We start from the raw sequence: 19,085 nt of genomic DNA, 5'->3' as shown, positions 1-19,085 counted from the left end.
CATTTCCATGGGATCACCACTACTCTGCTATCCTGGCCATAACACGTTGTTCACCTAGTGCAGTGATGGTGAACCTATGGCACGGGTGCCCGAGGCGGCACTCAGAGCCCTCTCTGTGGGCACCGCACTCTGGAAAAAGTCTATGGTGTACAATATGCCTTAAACTTCCTGCCATTCATCAGCGCAGGCGCACTATGAACAGCACAGGCAGCGCACTGAATGTAGGCAGGCTATTATAGCTAAATCATAAAGTACATAGAGGATATACTCTATTGGACTGTAGTATTCAGGTTAAATTGCTTTGTTGGTACTTTGCAATAAAGAAGTGGGTTTTGGGTTGCAGTTTGGGCACCCGGCCTTTAAAAGGTTCGCCATCACTGACCTAGTGTAACTGTGCCCTAAATGCCATGTGAGCATGCAGAGGTTATGATTTGCTAGCTTGATCATATCTGCACATGCCATGTTTTTAAAGGATGTCATATCTGTCCTAATTGCGTGTTAAATGATTTCCTTTTATGTTTCAGTCTCACATTATGGCTGCTAAAGCTGTCGCAAACACTCTTAGGACTTCATTAGGACCGAATGGTAAGAAAATAGTTTTGCTTCTCCTGTCATATGCTAAAACTAACAATACTGTAGAGATTTTAGGTGACCATGAAAACGAATTCAAGGGGTTTCTAAATGTTGGGACCCCTGATTATGAGAGCAGGGGTCCTATTAACACAAATGTGCATGTTGCCATTCACTTTGAGATTGCTGGGGAGCGAATAGCACACTTGCTCGACCTGCTTTTCCATTTGTGTTGATCCCTGTTCTTGTGATTGGTGGGGGTACCAGCAGTTGGACTTCCACCAATCAAATTTTTATGCCTTATTCTGTGGATATGAGATAAGTTTGTATTGCGGGAAGTCTTCTTTAACCCTTTTGCTGTCAAGGGTGCTTGGACATTTTGCACATTTTATAGCCAGGACAGTTTTTATGTGTACAAATACCCATACCTGGTACGTTGTCAAAATGCCACTTGGCACTTAAAGGGGTTTTCTCAACAAGCTATTTGATACTTACCTGGTCCCAGCACGCCGTCCACTTCCTGGTTTCGGCACTCGGCAGGGGGCGGGCTCCATCATCATTTATGTCTTCTCCCGGCTGGGCCGCGCGCTGTACTAAACGCGCACGCTGAGTCCGCGCATGCGCCCTGGTGACTTCTTCCTGGCCAGTATAGTATACTTGCCAGGAAGAAGTCACCAGGGCGCATGCGCGCACTCGGCGTGCGCGTTCAGTACAGCGCCCGGCCGGGAAAAGAAAAGTCGTCTGCGCACGCGCAGGGGAGACGGAAGACAACAGTCAGGTAAGTATAGGTTTATTTTTTTCTAAGGGGTTGGGATTTGTTCATAAAATATATTTAGAAAAATGATCACTGTTAAATCATTAACATGATAATACCCCTTTAACCGCCTCCGGACCGCCTAACGCAGGATCGCGGTCGGGAAGCAGCTGTCCCAGGCACAGTGACGCATATACGCGTCATCTCGCGAGGCGCGAGATTTCCTGTGAACGCACACAGGAACTGCAGGTAAGCGAGCTGATCTACAGCCTGCCAGCGGCGATCGTTCGCTGGCAGGCTGTAGATGTGATTTTTATTTTTTTAAACCTCTAACAGGTATATTAGACACTGTTTAGATAACAGCGTCTAATATACCTGGTCCTCTGGTGGTCCCTTTTGCTTGGATCGACCACCAGAGGACACAGGCAGCTCTGTGAAGTAGCACTAAGCACTACACCCCCCGGTCACTTCAAACATAATAACAGTACATTGACATAAACTTGTCAAAATTAACCCCACTGGATTCGAAGGTCGTCATCTCCATCCGGAGCCCACATTCGATATAATATCACAAGCTGTAATCCTATCAAAGCCTTACATATCTGGTAGATAACAGAAATAAAATAAAATCCACCTCCCTCTCTTGTAATCAAAATGTACATTTCTTCTAGGTACTTAAGGTAGATAATAATAAAAGTAAACAGTCCCAGCGCAGGCATATGTGACTGTATCAGAGCCCAGCATGCACAATTACCACGTGCACCATCCCCCACATCTTGACATCACCCTGTTTTACAGTAAGGTGAGGCTGTCCACAGTTGCCACTTTTTCATAGCTTTATGGTATGAACCATTGCCTAGGGCAATGATTTTTTCATATGCAAACCCCCTGATCACCCCTTATAGACTCCCTGATCACCCCCCTGTCATTGATCACCCCCCTGTTAGGCTCCATTCAGATGTCCGTGTGTGTTTTACGGATCCATGGATCGGATCCGCAAAACACATACGGACGTCTGAATGGAGCCTTACAGGGGGTGATCAATGACATGGGGGTGGTCACTCCATATAGACTCCCTGATCACCCCCCCCCCCGTAAGGCTCCATTTAGACATTATTTTTTTGGCACAAGTTAGCGGAAATTTATATATATATATTTTTTTTTCTTTCTTACAAAGTCTCATATTCCACTAACTTGTATCAAAAAATAAAATCTCACATGAACTCATCATACCACTAACGGAATCCAAATGCGTAAAATGTTTTGGACATTTATATTCCAGACTACTTCTCACGCTTTAGGGCCCCTAAAATGCCAGGGCAGTATAAATACCCCACATGTGACCCCATTTCGGAAAGAAGACACCCCAAGATATTCGCTGAGGTGCATATTGAGTCCATGAAAGATTGAACTTTTTGTCCCAAGTTAGCCGAAAGGGAGACTTTGTTTTTTTTTTTGTTTGTTTTTTTCCCCTCGCACAATTTCCGCTAACTTGTGCCCAAAAAAAAAATCTTCTATGAACTCGCCATGCCCCTCATTGAATACCTTGGGGTGTCTTCTTTCCAAAATGGGATCACTGGGGTATTTATACTGCCCTGGCATTTTAGAGGGGCCCTAAAGCGTGAGAAGAAGTCTGGAATCCAAATGTCTAAAAATGCCCTCCTAAAAGGAATTTGGGCCCCTTTGCGCATGTAGGCTGCAAAAAAGTGTCACACATCTGGTATCGCCGTACTCAGGAGAAGTTGGGCAATGTGTTTTGGGGTGTCTTTTTACATATACCTATGCTGGGCGAGATAAATATCTCGGCAAAAGACATCTCACCCAGCATGGGTATATGTAAAATGACACCCCAAAACACATTGCCCAACTTCTCCTGAGTACGGAGATACCACATGTGTGACACTTTTTTGCAGCCAAGGTGGGCAAAGGGGCCCACATTCCAAAGAGCACCTTTAGGCTTTCACAGGACATTTTTTACACATTTTGATTTCAAACTACTTCTCACGCATTAGGGCCCCTAAAAAGCGGGATCTCTCGCTACTGTGCATTCATAGTGAAAGTGAGTACAGAGGCTGGCCATTTTATCAATAGGGGAGAGCTTGTTTCAGACAGTAGTAAAATACTTAGAGCCTACAATAACCCCAAAACAGTACCTCACTCCCCAACCTACTGCAACTTGTACAAAAAAAGAGCAAGGATTTTTACAAGGTAAAAAAATCTCATTTTATTCAATATAAATCACATGATCATTACAGGTATTGCTCAAATGGGACAGGACATGGAGACTGAGCCACAAGGGGCTATACAATGTGGAGAATCACAATGGGGGATAATGTGACCATACCCAGCAGAGAACAATAATTTACCAGAGGCCGTGAGCAAAAGTGTAGTTGCGGGTGCGAATGCTAATCCCCTAGTATAAAAAAACTACTTGACTATTGCTCACGACCTCTGTCCGGGGATGCTGTGAGGTGTCAATGGACGGTGCAGTACTACTAATAAAGATGGCATATAACAATGAACTGCAAACCTCTCGTCCCACCCTGATCCAGCTACCAAGTTACCTACCCATGTTGCTGCTGTAGAATGGTAACACGACTCCCCCACTGCTTCAACCTGTAGTTGTTTTATACTAGGGGATTAGCATTCGCACCCGCAACTACACTTTTGCTCACGGCCTCTGGTAAATTGTTGTTCTCTGCTGGGTATGGTCACATTATCCCCCATTGTGATTCTCCACATTGTATAGCCCCTTGTGGCTCAGTCTCCATGTCCTGTCCCATTTGAGCAATACCTGTAATGATCATGTGATTTATATTGAATAAAATGAGATTTTTTACCTTGTAAAAATCCTTTGCTCTTTTTTTGTACAAGTTGCAGTAGTAAAATACTTTACAGTCACAAAACCAGTAATGTGCGCAGTTTAGGGCCATGAAGGGGACCAGCATAAGATGCTATATGTGTGTCTTATGCTGGCCCCCCCTCATGGACGTATGTGTCATAGCACACATCCCGCAGAGCAGCGCGCCCCTCCACAGGTCCCCCGCAGAGCAGCGCGCCCCTCCACAGGTCCCCCGCAGAGCAGCGCGCCCCTCCACAGGTCCCCCGCAGAGCAGCGCGCCCCTCCACAGGTCCCCCGCAGAGCAGCGCGCCCCTCCACAGGTCCCCCGCAGAGCAGCGCGCCCCTCCACAGGTCCCCCGCAGAGCAGCGCGCCCCTCCACAGGTCCCCCGCAGAGCAGCGCGCCCCTCCACAGGTCCCCCGCAGAGCAGCGCGCCCCTCCACAGGTCCCCCGCAGACACACCAACTACATCTGTGTTCTTCTAGTACCATAGCCTCCAGCTCCCCCATTTTGCTAGCTGCTTTTGGCATTTGTGAAAATACATTTTAACCACTTCAACCCCGCTAGCTAAAACCCCCTTCATGAACAGGCCACTTTTTACACTTCTGCACTACACTACTTTCACCGTTTATCGCTCGGTCATGCAACTTACCACCCAAATGAATTTTACCTCCTTTTCTTCTCACTAATAGAGCTTTCATTTGGTGGTATTTCATTGCTGCTGACATTTTTACTTTTTGTTATTAATCAAAATTTAACAATTTTTTTGCAAAAAAAATTACTTTTCACTTTCAGCTGTAAAATTTTGCAAAAAGACATCCATATATAAATTTTTCGCTAAATTTATTGTTCTACATGTCTTTAATATAAAAAAAAATGTTTGGGCAAAAAAAAAAAAATGGTTTGGGTAAAAGTTATAGCGTTTACAACTATGGTACAAAAATTTGAATTTCCGCTTTTTGAAGCAGCTCGGACTTTCTGAGCACCTGTCATGTTTCCTGCGGTTCTACAATGCCAAGACAGTATAAAAACACCACAAATGACCCAATTTCGGAAAGTATACACCCTAAGGTATTCGCTGATGGACATAGTGAGTTCATAGAACTTTTTATTTTTTGTCACAAGTTAGCGGAAAATGATGATTTTTATAAAAAAAAAAAAAAAATTTTCTTACTAAGTCTCTACTTTGTAAGAAATTCCACTAACTTGCGACAAAAAATTCTAGGAACTCGCCATGCCCCTCACGGAATACCTTGGGGTGTCTTCTTTCCAAAATGGGGTCACTTGTGGGGTAGTTATACTGCCCTAGCAATTTAGGGGCCCAAATGTGTGAGAAGTACTTTGCAATTAAAATGTGTAAAAAATGGCCTGCGAAATCCGAAAGGTGCCCCTTTGCCCACCTTGGCTGCAAAAGTGTCACACATCTGGTAAGGCCGTACTCAGGAGAAGTTGGGGAATGTGTTTTGGGGTGTCATTTTACATATACCCATGCTGGGTGAGAGAAATATCTTGGCAAAAGACAACTTTTCCAATTTTTTTTTTTTTATACAAAGTTGGCATTTGACCAAGATATTTTTCTCACCCAGCATGGGTATATGTAAAATGACACCCCCCAAAACACATTCCCCAACTTCTCCTGAGTACGGCGATACCAGATGTGTCACACTTTTTTGCAGCCTAGATGCGCAAAGGTGCCCAAATTCCTTTTAGGAGGGCATTTTTAGACATTTGGATCCCAGACTTCTTCTCACACTTTCGGGCCCCTAAAAAGCCAGGGCAGTATAAATACACCACATGTGACCCCACTTTGGAAAGAAGACACCCCAAGGTATTCAATGAGGGGCCTGGCGAGTTCATAGAAATTATTTTTTTGCATAAGTTAGCGGAAATTGATTTTTATTTTTTTCTCACAAAGTCTCACTTTCCGCTAACTTAAAACAAAAAATTCAATCCTTCATGGACTCAATATGCCCCTCACGGAATACCTTAGGGTGTCTTCTTTCCGAAATGGGGTCACATGTGGGGTATTTATACTGCCCTGGCTTTTTAGGGGCCCTAAAGCATGAGAAGAAGTCTGGAATATAAATGTCTAAAAATGTTTACGCATTTGGATTCCGTGAGGGGTATGGCGAGTTCATGTGAGATTTTATTTTTTGACACAAGTTAGTGGAATATGAGACTTTGTAAGAAAAAACAAACAAAAAAAAATATATATATTTCCACTAACTTGGGCCAAAAAAATGTCTGAATGGAGCCTTACAGGGGGGTGATCACCCATATAGACTTCCTGATCACCCCCCTGTCATTGATCACCCCCCTGTAAAGCTCCATTCAGACGTCCGTATGATTTTTACGGATCCATGGATACATGGATCGTATCCGCAAAACACATGCGGACGTCTGAATGGAGCCTTATGGGGGTGATCAATGACAGGGGGGTGGTCAGGGAATCTATATGGGTGATCACCCGCCTGTCATTGATCACCCCCATAAGGCTCCATTCAGACGTCCGCATGTGTTTTGCGGATCCGATCCATGTATTCATGGATCCGTAAAAATCATAGGGACGTCTGAACGGAGCCTGACCCGGGGGGGGGGACGGGGGGACGCATCGGTGCGTTAGGCAGGCGGGAGGTGGTTAAATGAGCATTACCTGTAAAGTAAATATCTGGGATTTTTGGGTTACCTTGGTTCATGTTTGTATGTAACAGGTTCTTGTTACCAGTTCTATTTGTCATCTGTGTATAATTCTGCCCAGTTTTCTCCCTACTTTCCTCGCTGACCCCAGCCCTCACTAAATCCCCACTGTCCCCTCTTATATCCCACTCTCTATCCACACCCTAACTCCCCCACCCACCCGTCTAACCATTTTTCCCCCCAGGGCAGTTGCACTCTCCCCATTAAGGTGCATCCAATCCCTACTGTAGAGCCTGTAACCTACAGAAGGTGGCCTAGTTCTCCATGAACTCAAACCCTTGCTTTCTGCACCAGCTTCTGAGCCTCTTATTTAACTCCCTAAGCTGCCGTTGTCTCTCTGGTGACGCTCGTGGCACTGGTAGTATTTCAGAAAACACTACTTTGGAGGTCCTGGACTTGAGCTTCTCTCCTAGTTCCCTAAAAAATCATTTTTAAGGACCTTCCATCTCCCCCTGACTTTGTCATCAGTGCCAATGTGTACCATGACCGCCAGGTCTTCCCCAGCCCCACCCAGCATTCTGTCAAGCCAATCCGCAGTATGACTAACCCAAGCACCCGGAAGGCAACACGCTGTTCGGCAAGTATTTCAAGCTACTTATTTAGATCCAGGAGCTGGGCTTCCAAATATGCAACATGATTGCATCTAGTGCATATGTACTCACCCTTGAAAGGCTCTTCAAGGCACGCATACATTGCACAGGACACACACTTAGTAGCATTGTCCATGGAGCACATGTTTTAAAGGGTAATTTGGATATTTGATTATAATCTAACTAATTATATACAATCATTAACTACTAAAAAGTTCCTTAGATGTATTCGCTTACTGGTGTGACAGATGGTTACCTCATAATATACACACAAAGATGCCGCATGCTAATGAGCTGATTCGAGTCCGGCGTGAGGTCATCAAGTCCAGCGTATATTTAATTCAGAGCTATAGCCACTCCCCTGCCCACCTGCTGCTGATTCCTATGGAAACAAACTGTCACTCAGCAGCAGATGGGCGGGGAGAGTCAGGAGCTCATAAATATTCATGACTCATCATTATCATGCTGGAGCTTTTCAATACAAGATGTTGGCAAATTGACTGGGTCAATTAAAGAAAGTGAGCCAGCATTTTGCTAAGACAATCAGTCACTTATTTATGTTGCCCTTAGTTAGGACACCATAAAACTGGTGACAGGTTCCCTTTTAAATGGGGATGAACAGTAAAGAAGAAAAACAGTAAATGAGTTAGAATTGAACCCTCCCTGTCTGCTTTAGTTGGAGGAGTAGCTAGAATCAAGCCAACAAATACACAAGGAAAATCTATCAAACGTTAGTTTCTTGCTCCTTGTCTTAAACTCTGGTTCTTTAACCACTTCAGCCCCGCTAGCTAAAACCCCCTTAATGACCAGGCCACTTTTTACACTTCTGCACTACACTACTTTCACCGTTTATCGCTCGGTCATGCAACTTACCACCCAAATGAATTTTACCTCCTTTTCTTCTCACTAATAGAGCTTTCATTTGGTGGTATTTCATTGCTGCTGACATTTTTACTTTTTTTTGTTATTAATCAAACTGTAATGATTTTTTTGCAAAAAAATGACATTTTTCACTTTCAGCTGTAAAATTTTGCAAAAAAAACGACATCCATATATAAATTTTTCGCTAAATTTATAGTTCTACAAGTCTTTGATAAAAAAAAAAAATGTTTGGGCAAAAAAAAAAATGGTTTGGGTAAAAGTTATAGCGTTTACAAACTATGGTACAAAAATGTGAATTTCCGCTTTTTGAAGCAGCTCTGACTTTCTGAGCACCTGTCATGTTTCCTGCGGTTCTATAATGCCCAAACAGTAGAAAAACCCCACAAATGACCCCATTTCGGAAAGTAGACACCCTAAAGTATTCGCTGCTGGGCATAGTGAGTTCATAGAACTTTTTTTTTTTTTGTCACAAGTTAGCGGAAAATGATGATTTTTTCTTTTTTCTTACAAAGTCTCATATTCCACTAACTTGCGACAAAAAATAAAAAATTCTAGGAACTCGCCATGCCCCTCACAGAATACCTTGGGGTGTCTTCTTTCCAAAATGGGGTCACTTGTGGCGTAGTTATACTGCCCTGGCAATTTAGGGGCCCATATGTGTGAGAAGTAGTTTGCAATCAAAATCTGTAAAAAATGACCGGTGAAATCCGAAAGGTGCACTTTGGAATGTGGGTCCCTTTGCCCACCTAGGCTGCAAAAAAGTGTCACACATCTGGTATCGCCGTACTCAGGAGAAGTTGGGGAATGTGTTTTAGGGGGTCATTTTACATATACCCATGCTGGGTGAGAGAAATATCTTGGCAAAAGACAACTTTTCCCATTTTTTTTTTTATACAAAGTTGGCATTTGACCAAGATATTTTTCTCACCCAGCATGGGTATATGTAAAATGACACCCCAAAACACATTCCCCAACTTCTCCTGAGTACGGCGATACCAGATGTGTGACACTTTTTTGAAGCCTAGATGCGCAAAGGTGCCCAAATTCCTTTTAGGAGGGCATTTTTAGACATTTGGATCCCAGACTACTTCTCACGCTTTAGGGCCCCTAAAAAGCCAAGGCAGTATAAATACCCCACATGTGACCCCACATTGGAAAGAAGACACCCCAAGGTATTCAATGAGGGGCCTGGCAAGTTCATAGAATTTTTTTTTTTTTTTTTTTTGGCATAAGTTAGCGGAAATTGATTTTTTGTTTGTTTTTTCTCACAAAGTCTCACTTTCCGCTAACTTAGGACAAAAATTTAAATCTTCCATGGACTCAATATGCCCCTCAGCAAATACCTTGGGGTGTCTTCTTTCCAAAATGGGGTCAGTTGTGGGGTGTTTGTACTGCCCTGGCATTTGAGGGTCTCCGCAATCATTACATGTATGGCCAGCATTAGGAGTTTCTGCTATTCTCCTTATATTGAGCATACAGGTAATGAGATTTTTTTTTCCGTTCAGCCTCTGGGCTGAAAGAAAAAAATGAACGGCACAGATTTCTTCATTCGCATCGATCAATGTGGATGAAAAAATCTCTGCCCAAAAAGAAAAAATGAGGGGAAAGGCGTCTGCCAGGACATAGGAGCTCCGCCCAACATCCATACCCACTTAGCTCGTAAGCCCTGGCAAACCAGATTTCTCCATTCACATCAATCGATGTGGATGAATAAATCATTGCCGGGATTTTTTTTTTTTTTTTTTTATATACAAAGTGTTTGCCAAAGCATAGGAACGCCGCCTCTCGTCTTGCAGCGCCGCATACACCGACTTGCGTGCAATCTGACAGCAGCGCAATGCTTCTGTCAGAATGCACATCAGTGCTGCAGCTAGTCGATCGGTTGGTCCACCTGGAAGGTAAAAAAAACAAAAAAACAGGCCGCAACGCAATAATTTTATTAACTTTGGAACAGAATATATAAACTTTAACTTTTTGAACTAAACATTAACCATTTTTTTTATTTTATTTTTATTTATTTTTTTCCCCATGGGTCAATGTGCAAAGCGCAAATCGCCCAAAGATGTGGCGAAGTGCGTTATGCACTTTGTCCCAGGTGAAAGGAGAGGTTTGCAGCAGCTGTGTGAGTGAATGGGCCCTAATAGCCCTGTGTGCCTGTCCTGGTGAGATGATCCCTATGCTAATAGTGTACCTGTGAGTGGTACTTCCGGAAACACTCTCCAAAGCATAAGGCAGGGTGGTCAGGACAGAAATAGCGGGTGTCACGCCTTATTCCACTCCTGCTACAGACACGACATCTTTTTTGGGGTGACGGTTGGGTTGAGGTACCAGGAACGACATTGGGGAAATGTCGCTCGTGTAGACGGCTAACTACACTGGTGGATGGGGCCATGGAACCTCCTGGGTACAGGAGGTTCTCGATGATCTCTTCCTGAAATTTGAGGAAGGATCCAGTTCTCCCAGCCTTACTGTAGAGAACAAAACTATTATACAGAGCCAATTGAATTAAATATACAGACACCTTCTTATACCAGCGTCTGGTTCTGCGGGAAACTAAATACGGAGACAACATCTGGTCATTGAAGTCCACCCCTCCCATGTGAAGGTTATAGTCGTGGACTGAGAGGGGCTTTTCAATGACAAGGGTTGCTCGCTCAATTTGTATTGTCGTGTCTGCGTGAATGGAGGAGAGCATGTAAACGTCACGCTTGTCTCTCCATTTCACCGCAAGCAGTTCTTCGTTACACAGTGCGGCCCTCTGCCCCCTTGCAAGACGGGTGGTAACGAGCCGTTGGGGGAAACCTGCGCGACTAGTTCGCGCGGTGCCACAGGCGCCAATCCGTTCTAGAAACAAATGCCTAAAGAGGGCCACACTTGTGTAAAAATTGTCCACATAAAGATGGTACCCCTTGCCGAATAAGGCTACTTTCACACTAGCGTTCGGCTAGCGTTCGATCGGATCCGTTCTGAACGGATCCGATCATAATAATGCAGACGGAGGCTCCGTTCAGTACGGATCCGTCTGCATTATTTTAGCAAAAAAAAGCTAAGTGTGAAAATAGCCTAGTACGGATCCGTCCAGACTTTCAATGTAAAGTCAATGGGGGACGGATCCGCTTGAAGATTGAGCCACATTGTGGCATCTTCAAACGGATCCGTCCCAATTGACTTACATTGAAAGTCTGGACGGATCCGCACGCCTCCGAACGGCCAGGCGGACACCCGAACGCTGCAAGCAGCGTTCAGCTGTCCGCCTGTCCGTGCGGAGGCGAGCGGAGCGGAGGCTGAACGCCACCAGACTGATGCAGTCTGAGCGGATCCGCCTCCATTCAGACTGCATCAGGGCTGGACGGCTGCGTTCGGGTCCGCTCGTGAGCTCCTTCAAACGGAGCTCACGAACGGAAACCCGAACGCTAGTGTGAAAGTAGCCTAAGGGTGACACCAAGTCCCAGACTGTCTTCCCACTGCTCCCCAGGTAGTCAGGGCAACCGACCGGCTCCAGGGTCTGATCTTTTCCCTCATAGATCCGAAATTTGTGGGTATAGCCTGTGGCCCTTTCACAGAGCTTATACAATTTGACCCCATACCGGGCGCGCTTGCTTGGGATGTATTGTTTAATGTATCAGGGACTAGTCTACGCAGATGTTTTGCTCAGGGGTATACAAATCTGCAAATTTCAGGTTGAAATGGTCTATGAGGGGCCGAATTTTGTGGAGCCGGTCAAAAGCAGGGTGGCCTCTGGGACGGGAGGCGGTGTTGTCGCTAAAGTGCAGGAAACGCAGGATGGCCTCAAAACGTGCCCTGGACATAGCAGCAGAGTACATGGGCATGTGATGAATTGGGTTCGTGTACCAATATGACCGCAATTCATGCTTTTTAGTTAGACCCATGTTGAGGAGGAGGCCCAGAAAAGTTTTAATTTCGTAAACTTGGACTGGTTTCCACCGGAAAGGCTGGGCATAATAGCTTCCCGGGTTGGGGGTTATAAATTGTGTGGCATACCTGTTTGTTTCGGCCACAACTATGTCTAAAAGCTCCGCAGTCAAGAACAGCTCAAAAAATCCCAGGGCCGAACCGATCTGAGCTGTCTCAACCCGAACTCCAGACTGGGCAGTGAAAGGGAAAACTACAGGTGCGGCTGAAGTTGGGGACTGCCAATCAGGGTTTGCCAGCACCTCAGGGATTCTAGGGGCTCTACGGGCACGTCTTTGCGGTGGCTGCGACGGGGTCACTACTGCTCGTGCCACCGTACCAGCTTTAACTGCCCTTCTGGTGCTCGCCACTTCACCAGGTTGTACGGCAGTGCTGGTACTAGGTCCAGGGAGGGCTGCGCTGCTGGTGTATGCCTCACCACGTAATCCGACAGCAGCAGCCCCACTCTGCTGCTCTTGAAGCGGATCCTGCGCAACCTGTGGTCTAGCGACACGGGGCCGGGTACGCCTGGTGCTATCAGGGACCTCAGCCTCCTCGTCCGAACTTTGGGTCAGAGAGCCACTGCTTTCTACAGGTTCGTATTCTGACCCGCTAGATTCATCAGATGAGGGTTCCCATTCCTCATCCGACTGGGTCAGAAGCCTGTAGGCCTCTTCAGAAGAATACCCCCTGTTTGACATTTGGGCAACTAAATTTAGGGGTATTCCCTGAGACTACCCAAGAAAAAAAAGCAAGCCTGTCTTACAAAGGGGAGGCTAGCGAAGTACTGGAGGCCGCTGCGGTTGATAAAAAAATATCAAAACTGATTTTTTTTATCGCCGCAGCGCTTGTAAAGTGAATGTGCAGTGATTAAAAAAAAAAAAAACGTTTTTGGTCACTGCGGTGGGGCGGGTGTGAGCGAATGCACGTGTGGGCGACCGATCAGGCCTGATCGGGCAAACACTGCGTTTGGGGTGGAGGGAGAACTAAAGTGACACTAATACAATTATAGATCTGACCGTGATCAGTTTTGATCACTTCCAGATACTATAAAAGTACAAATGCTGATTAGCGATACGCTAATCAGCGAATAACGGACTGCGGTGCGGTGGGCTGGGCGCTAACTGATCGCTAACTACCTAACCAAGGGGCCTAAACTATACCTAAAACCTAACGGTCAATACCAGTGAAAAAAAAGTGACAGTTTGCACTGATCACTTTTTTTCCTTTCACTAGTGATTGACAGGGGCGATCAAAGGGTTAATTGGGGTTCAGGGGGTGATCTGTGGCTAGTATGTAGTGTTGGTGTACTCACTGTGTAGCTTGCTCCTCTGCTGGATCCAACCAACGAAAAGGACCAGCAGAGGAGCAGGGCAGCCATATAACAGATTATTTACTAATATGATCTGATATCTGGCACTCTTTTTTTTTTTTGGCTGGCAAGCTGATGACGCGACCCCCCTTGACGAAATGCCGGCCCGAACTGCGCATGCGCGGGCCGGCAAAGCGTGTCGTCTCGCGAGATGACGCGTATATGCATCAGTCTGCGCAGCGCTGCCGCCTCCCGACCGCACATCTGCGTTAGGCGGTCCGGAGGCGGTTAAACTCCACTTATTCACAAGCCCACTTAATACAGCAAGTCCAGGTAGAGCTAGAGAGCTACGGAAAGGGCAAGCTATGCTATTTCTGAGATGGGGAAACGGCATAGCTTGCTGTGCTACGCTGTTTCCGTAGCTCTCGTCCACAGCAATGAGGAGCTACTGTAGGAGGGAACGCTGGGGCCGTTTTTTAGCCGGGAGGTGGTTGGGACTCTGTCTCATCTCGCCTTAGTGACTCATCAGATTCACCCCTATTAAATCTGGCACATAGCCTGGTAGTGGTTATCCTGCTGTTCAAAATTATATCTTTGTCCTCACTGTCTGTTCCACGTTGTTGATAAAATTGTACTTTTATTCCTTCGCTGGCAGGCAGTTTCAAGCACTGGGAGGCAGGCTTTTTCAGTACAAGCACCGCTATGCGACATCTAAACACCCCCCCTTTCCCTTGATTGACAGTGCTAGACCAAGTCAAAGTCATACTCTAGCGCTGTCAAGGGGTAGTGTGTGTAGGTGTCGCATAGCAGTGCTTGTACTGAAAACGCCTGTCTCCTGGTGCTCGAAATTGCCTGCCAGCAAAGGAATAAAAGTATGATTTTTTATCAACAACGTGGCACAAACAGTGAGGACGAAGATATCATTTGAAACGGCAGGATCACCACTACCATGCTATGTGGCTTCTACCAGGCGTCTTCTGAATACTGCGTTGGGAGGATAAACTGTGACAAACTGAGTGTGATGAAGGTGTCTGGTGACCTATCCTCAGCTTATGGCAGCACCCTCCTCCCAACTCCTCCATTTCGTCCAGAGTTGAGAGGAGGGAACTGGCATGTCTGTATAACCAACTGTATTTTCAATTGCTATCTCGTATATTTGTAGCTGTTGGTTACTTTAAAGAGGACCTTTCATCGGTCCAAACATTATGAACTAAGTATCATGACATATACAGCGGCACCCAGGGATATCCCTGCACTATTATCCCTGAGCGCCGCTCCGTTCTCCCGTTATGTCCTCCGGTATGTTCGGGGACTTGGTTATAGTAGGAGGAGACTGCCCTCTGCGCTGCGATTGGCCAAAACTACAGCCTAGGAGGAGGAGACGCCCAGCAGAACAAGGGCAGACTCCGCCTACTATAACCAAGTCCCCGAACATACCGGAAAACATAACATGAGAACGGAGCGGCATACAGGCATAATAGTAAGTGCAGTGAGATCCCTGGGCGCCGCTGTATATGTCATGATACTTAGTTCACAATGTTTGGACTGATGAAAGGTCCTCTTTAAACTAGCTCCTATTTGAGTTATTTATTGGATCTTTAGGGCTCATGCACATGACCGTTTGTATTTTGCAGTCTGTTTTTTTTGTTTGTTATTCATTCTATTCGACTGGTATTTTTGGTGCTCTCATGTTCTGGTGTGAAATATTTTACGGAAAACTCGCTTGACACAAAATGCATAGGCTTAAAGAGTGTATTCAGAAGAGAGATGAAATGAGGACAGCGGCACTCACCAATTCCAGATAAAACGTCCAATTTATTAGGCTTCTGTAAAATAGGGTACAGGCAGGTCTGTGCACATAAGTCAAATGAAGATACGGCAAGGCTTAAAGAGTCACTAAGTTTACACAATTTAATTTACGTTAATAGCGAATGGTGTAAATAGTAAATTTCTATATCCCTTCATTTAAAAAATATGCCTACATCCACCTGAAAAAGATGTAAGGTCATGGCCACTAGGGATCTTGCTTTCACCTAATTGCAGTCTACTGCCTGTTGTCAGGCGAGATCTGTTTCTGGTAACCGAGACTCAGAAGACAGCTAAGAGTAAGTGGGTGGGTGCTGGAGCCAGCTGAGATCATGAGCCTGCCTAAACAACTGCTTAACCATCACAGGAGCTTCCTGCTGCTTCGTAAGGCCGAATGCACACGGACGTTTTTCACGGCCATGAGAGGTCCGTGGAACAGCGGCCTGGATTCCTGCTGAGAGCAGGAGCACACGGCGTTATTGGTTGCTATGACGCCGTGCGCTCCCTTCTGCCGCCGCAATACAGTAATACACTGGTATGATCTATACCAGTGTATTACTGTACTGTGGCAGCAGCAGGGAGCGCACGGCGTCATAGCAACCAATGACGCCGTGCGCTCCTGCTCCTAGCAGGAATCCAGGCCGCGGTTCCACGGACCACTCACGGCTGTGAAAAACAGCCGTGTGCATTTGGCCTAAGTGTGATTTATCCCCTTTCCATAGTGGGAAGTAAGGAAATGCATCTAGCTAACATTTTTAAAAACTCAGGTACATTTTTAAGGGGTGATCCTGAAATTGATGTACAGTATGTCATATTTGTCAGGGAAGATGTAGGAGCTTGAATGTACCGTAAGAAGGTTCATGGAACATTGCTGAGAGTCAAATATGATACATAATTCAACAAAATATAAGGCATACACTCAATCAGTCCTGTTTTTGTATTTCCCTTCCACACATGAATGGAATTTTATAAAACTATATCTTCATTAAATAATTTTACTGTTATTCCAGGACTTGATAAGATGATGGTTGATCAGGATGGTCAAGTCACCATAACAAATGATGGGGCAACTATCCTTGGTATGATGGATGTTGATCATCAGATTGCAAAATTGATGGTTGAGTTGTCAAAGTCTCAAGATGATGAGATTGGTGATGGGACAACAGGAGTGGTTGGTAAGTTGATTCATTCACTACATTTATTGTGTAACAGTAACTTGTTGGCTTCCCTAATTGACCATTTTTGTTCTCTTTTGTGCTTGGGTGGGATTTAGGAGCAGAGACAGCATGGATATCATGGGACTCATCTCTGGCACTGCTAGATTTGCACCATTCAGTTCTGTTACACAAGTGACAGACAGCTGAATTCAGCTGGTCTGCCCTACAGCATATGGAGTGTATTTATTTTATGCACTTATATAGCGCTGATATATTCCGCAGCGCTTTACAGACATTAGCATCAAGCTGTCTCCAATGGGGCTCACAATTTAAGTTCCCTATCAGTATCCAAAAATAAGAGTAAATCTGGATCTCGCATCATCCTACTATGCTTTGATGTAATAACTGCTTCTCAGCAAACCCCTTCCCAACCGCAATCTGTATATATACGTGATAGCTGCACATACCCCGTGCAGCTACCACGTGTATATATACGTTCTGGCAGCTCTTTAATCCAAGCGCTGTAACCCCATAGATGCCACGGCAGCAGCATCCATGGGGTTAATAGAGGGAGGGGGCAGTTTGCAATGCCACCTACAGGGCATCTGAATGTATTAGACTTTGCAATGCAAGAGCATTGCAAAGTATTGTACAGCCATCAGCCCCACTGGATCTTCATGATCCAAGAGGGACTTGATTAAAAAAAATGTGAAAAAAAAAATTGCCTTTTCCTATGAAAAATGAAAAAACTACACGTTGGGTATCACCACGTCCGTAACGACTGTCTCTATAAAGATATCACATGATAGACCCCGTCCGATAAACACCATAAAATAAATAAAATAAAAACTGTGTTAAACAAGCCATTTTTGTCACCTTACATCACAAAAAGTGCAACAGCAAGCTATCAAAAAGGCGTATGACCCCCAAAATAGTACCAATCAAACCGTCACCTCGTCTCGCAAAAAATGATATCCTATTTAAGACAATCGCCCAAAAAATAAAAAAGCTATGGCTAATAGACTATAGAGACACTAAAACATAATTTTTTGGGTTTCAGAAATGCTATTGTGTAAAACTTAAATAAGAAAAAGTATACATATTAGGTATTGACACGTCCGTAACGATCTTCTCTATAAAACTATCACATGACCTAACTCCTCAGATGAACGCTGTAAAAATAAATAAATGAAAACTGTTCCAAAACAGCCATTTTTGGGTCACCTTGCCCCATAAAGTGTAATAATGAATGATCAAAAAATCCTATGTACCCAAAAATGGTACCAATAAAAACCTCAACACTTTCTGCAAAAAACGAGCCCCTGCACAAGACAATCGGCAGAAAAATAAAAAACATATGGCGTTCAGAAAACCAATCCAGCACAATCTGCCTTCTAAAAACCGTATGGCATTCCTTTCCTTCTGCGCCCTGCCGTGTGCCCGTACAGCAGTTTACGGTGGGGTGTTTATGTAAACCACAAACCACGGAATCAGGGTAATAAATATTGAGTTTTGTTTGGCTGTTAACCCTCAATGTGTTAAAGAATTTTTTTTTTGAAAATTGAAAATCTGCCAAAAATTTGACATTTAGAAATTTAATCTCCATTTTCCTTTTAATTCTTGTGGAACACCTAAAGGGGTTAACAAAAGTTTGTAAAATCAGTTTTGAGTAACTTGAGGGGTGTAGTTTCTACAATGGGGTCAATTATGGGGGGTTTCCACTATGTAAGCCCCAAAAAGTGACTACAGACCTGAACTGGTCCTTAAAAAGTGGGTTTTGGAAATTTTCTTAAAAATTTTAAGAATTGCTTCTAAACTTCTAAGCCTTCTAACGTCCTAATAAAATGACATTTCCAAAATGATGCCAACCTAAAGTAGACATATGGGGAATGTTAAGTAATACATATTTTATTAGGTATGACTTTCTGTTTTAGAAGCAGAGAAATTGAAATTTTGAAAATTGTGAATTTTTCAAAATTTTTGGTAAATTGGGGATTTTTTCATAAATAAAAATGAAATATATTGACTCAATAACTATCATGAATTACAATATGTCACGAGAAAACAATCTCAGAATGGCATGGATAAGTACGTTTTCCAAAGCTATTACCACATAAAGTGATGCATGTCAGACTTGTAAATTTTGACCTGGACACTGGGGCATCAATGACCCTTGGTCATGAAAGGGTTAACATCGCTTCTCAGCGCAATAGATAGTATACCGCCCCCTATGTTGCATGATATACATGAGGCAATAAACATTTTGATCAAAAAGCATATGATAAGGTGACCTTTGACAACTTTTTACACGGTGCTGTGCTGCATGTTGGCCATTGTTGCTGTGATAAAAAATGTATACTAATGCCTCATGTATAGCATGCAACATAGGGGGCGGTATACTATCTATCGCACTGAGAAGCCGTTTAGATCAAAGCATAGTATGAGGATGTGCGTTCCAGATTTGCTCTTATTTTTGGATATTCCTTGTATGACTAAACAGATCCGTTTAAAACATGATTGGGATGGCATAAAAATGATATCCCAATCATGTAACCTTTTGTAAA

At 44.4% G+C, this 19,085-nt stretch overlaps 1 protein-coding gene across 1 annotated transcript in view; it reads left to right on the top strand.

The window, feature by feature from the left end:
* The window catches only part of CCT5 (chaperonin containing TCP1 subunit 5), a 161,989-nt gene that overhangs the window by 3,613 nt on the left and 139,291 nt on the right, over positions 1 to 19,085 (top strand). The window contains exons 2-3 of the mRNA XM_044295129.1: positions 525 to 585; positions 16,375 to 16,539. Coding sequence (XP_044151064.1) covers positions 525 to 585; positions 16,375 to 16,539 — 226 coding nt within the window. The remainder of the gene's footprint in view (positions 1 to 524; positions 586 to 16,374; positions 16,540 to 19,085) is intronic.

The sequence above is a fragment of the Bufo gargarizans genome, chromosome 5 (genome assembly GCF_014858855.1).
Source record: "Bufo gargarizans isolate SCDJY-AF-19 chromosome 5, ASM1485885v1, whole genome shotgun sequence".
NCBI classification, from domain to species: Eukaryota; Metazoa; Chordata; class Amphibia; order Anura; family Bufonidae; genus Bufo; species Bufo gargarizans.
The sequence above is the reverse complement of the archived record's forward strand: the minus strand, read 5'-3'. Positions and strand labels throughout refer to the sequence as shown.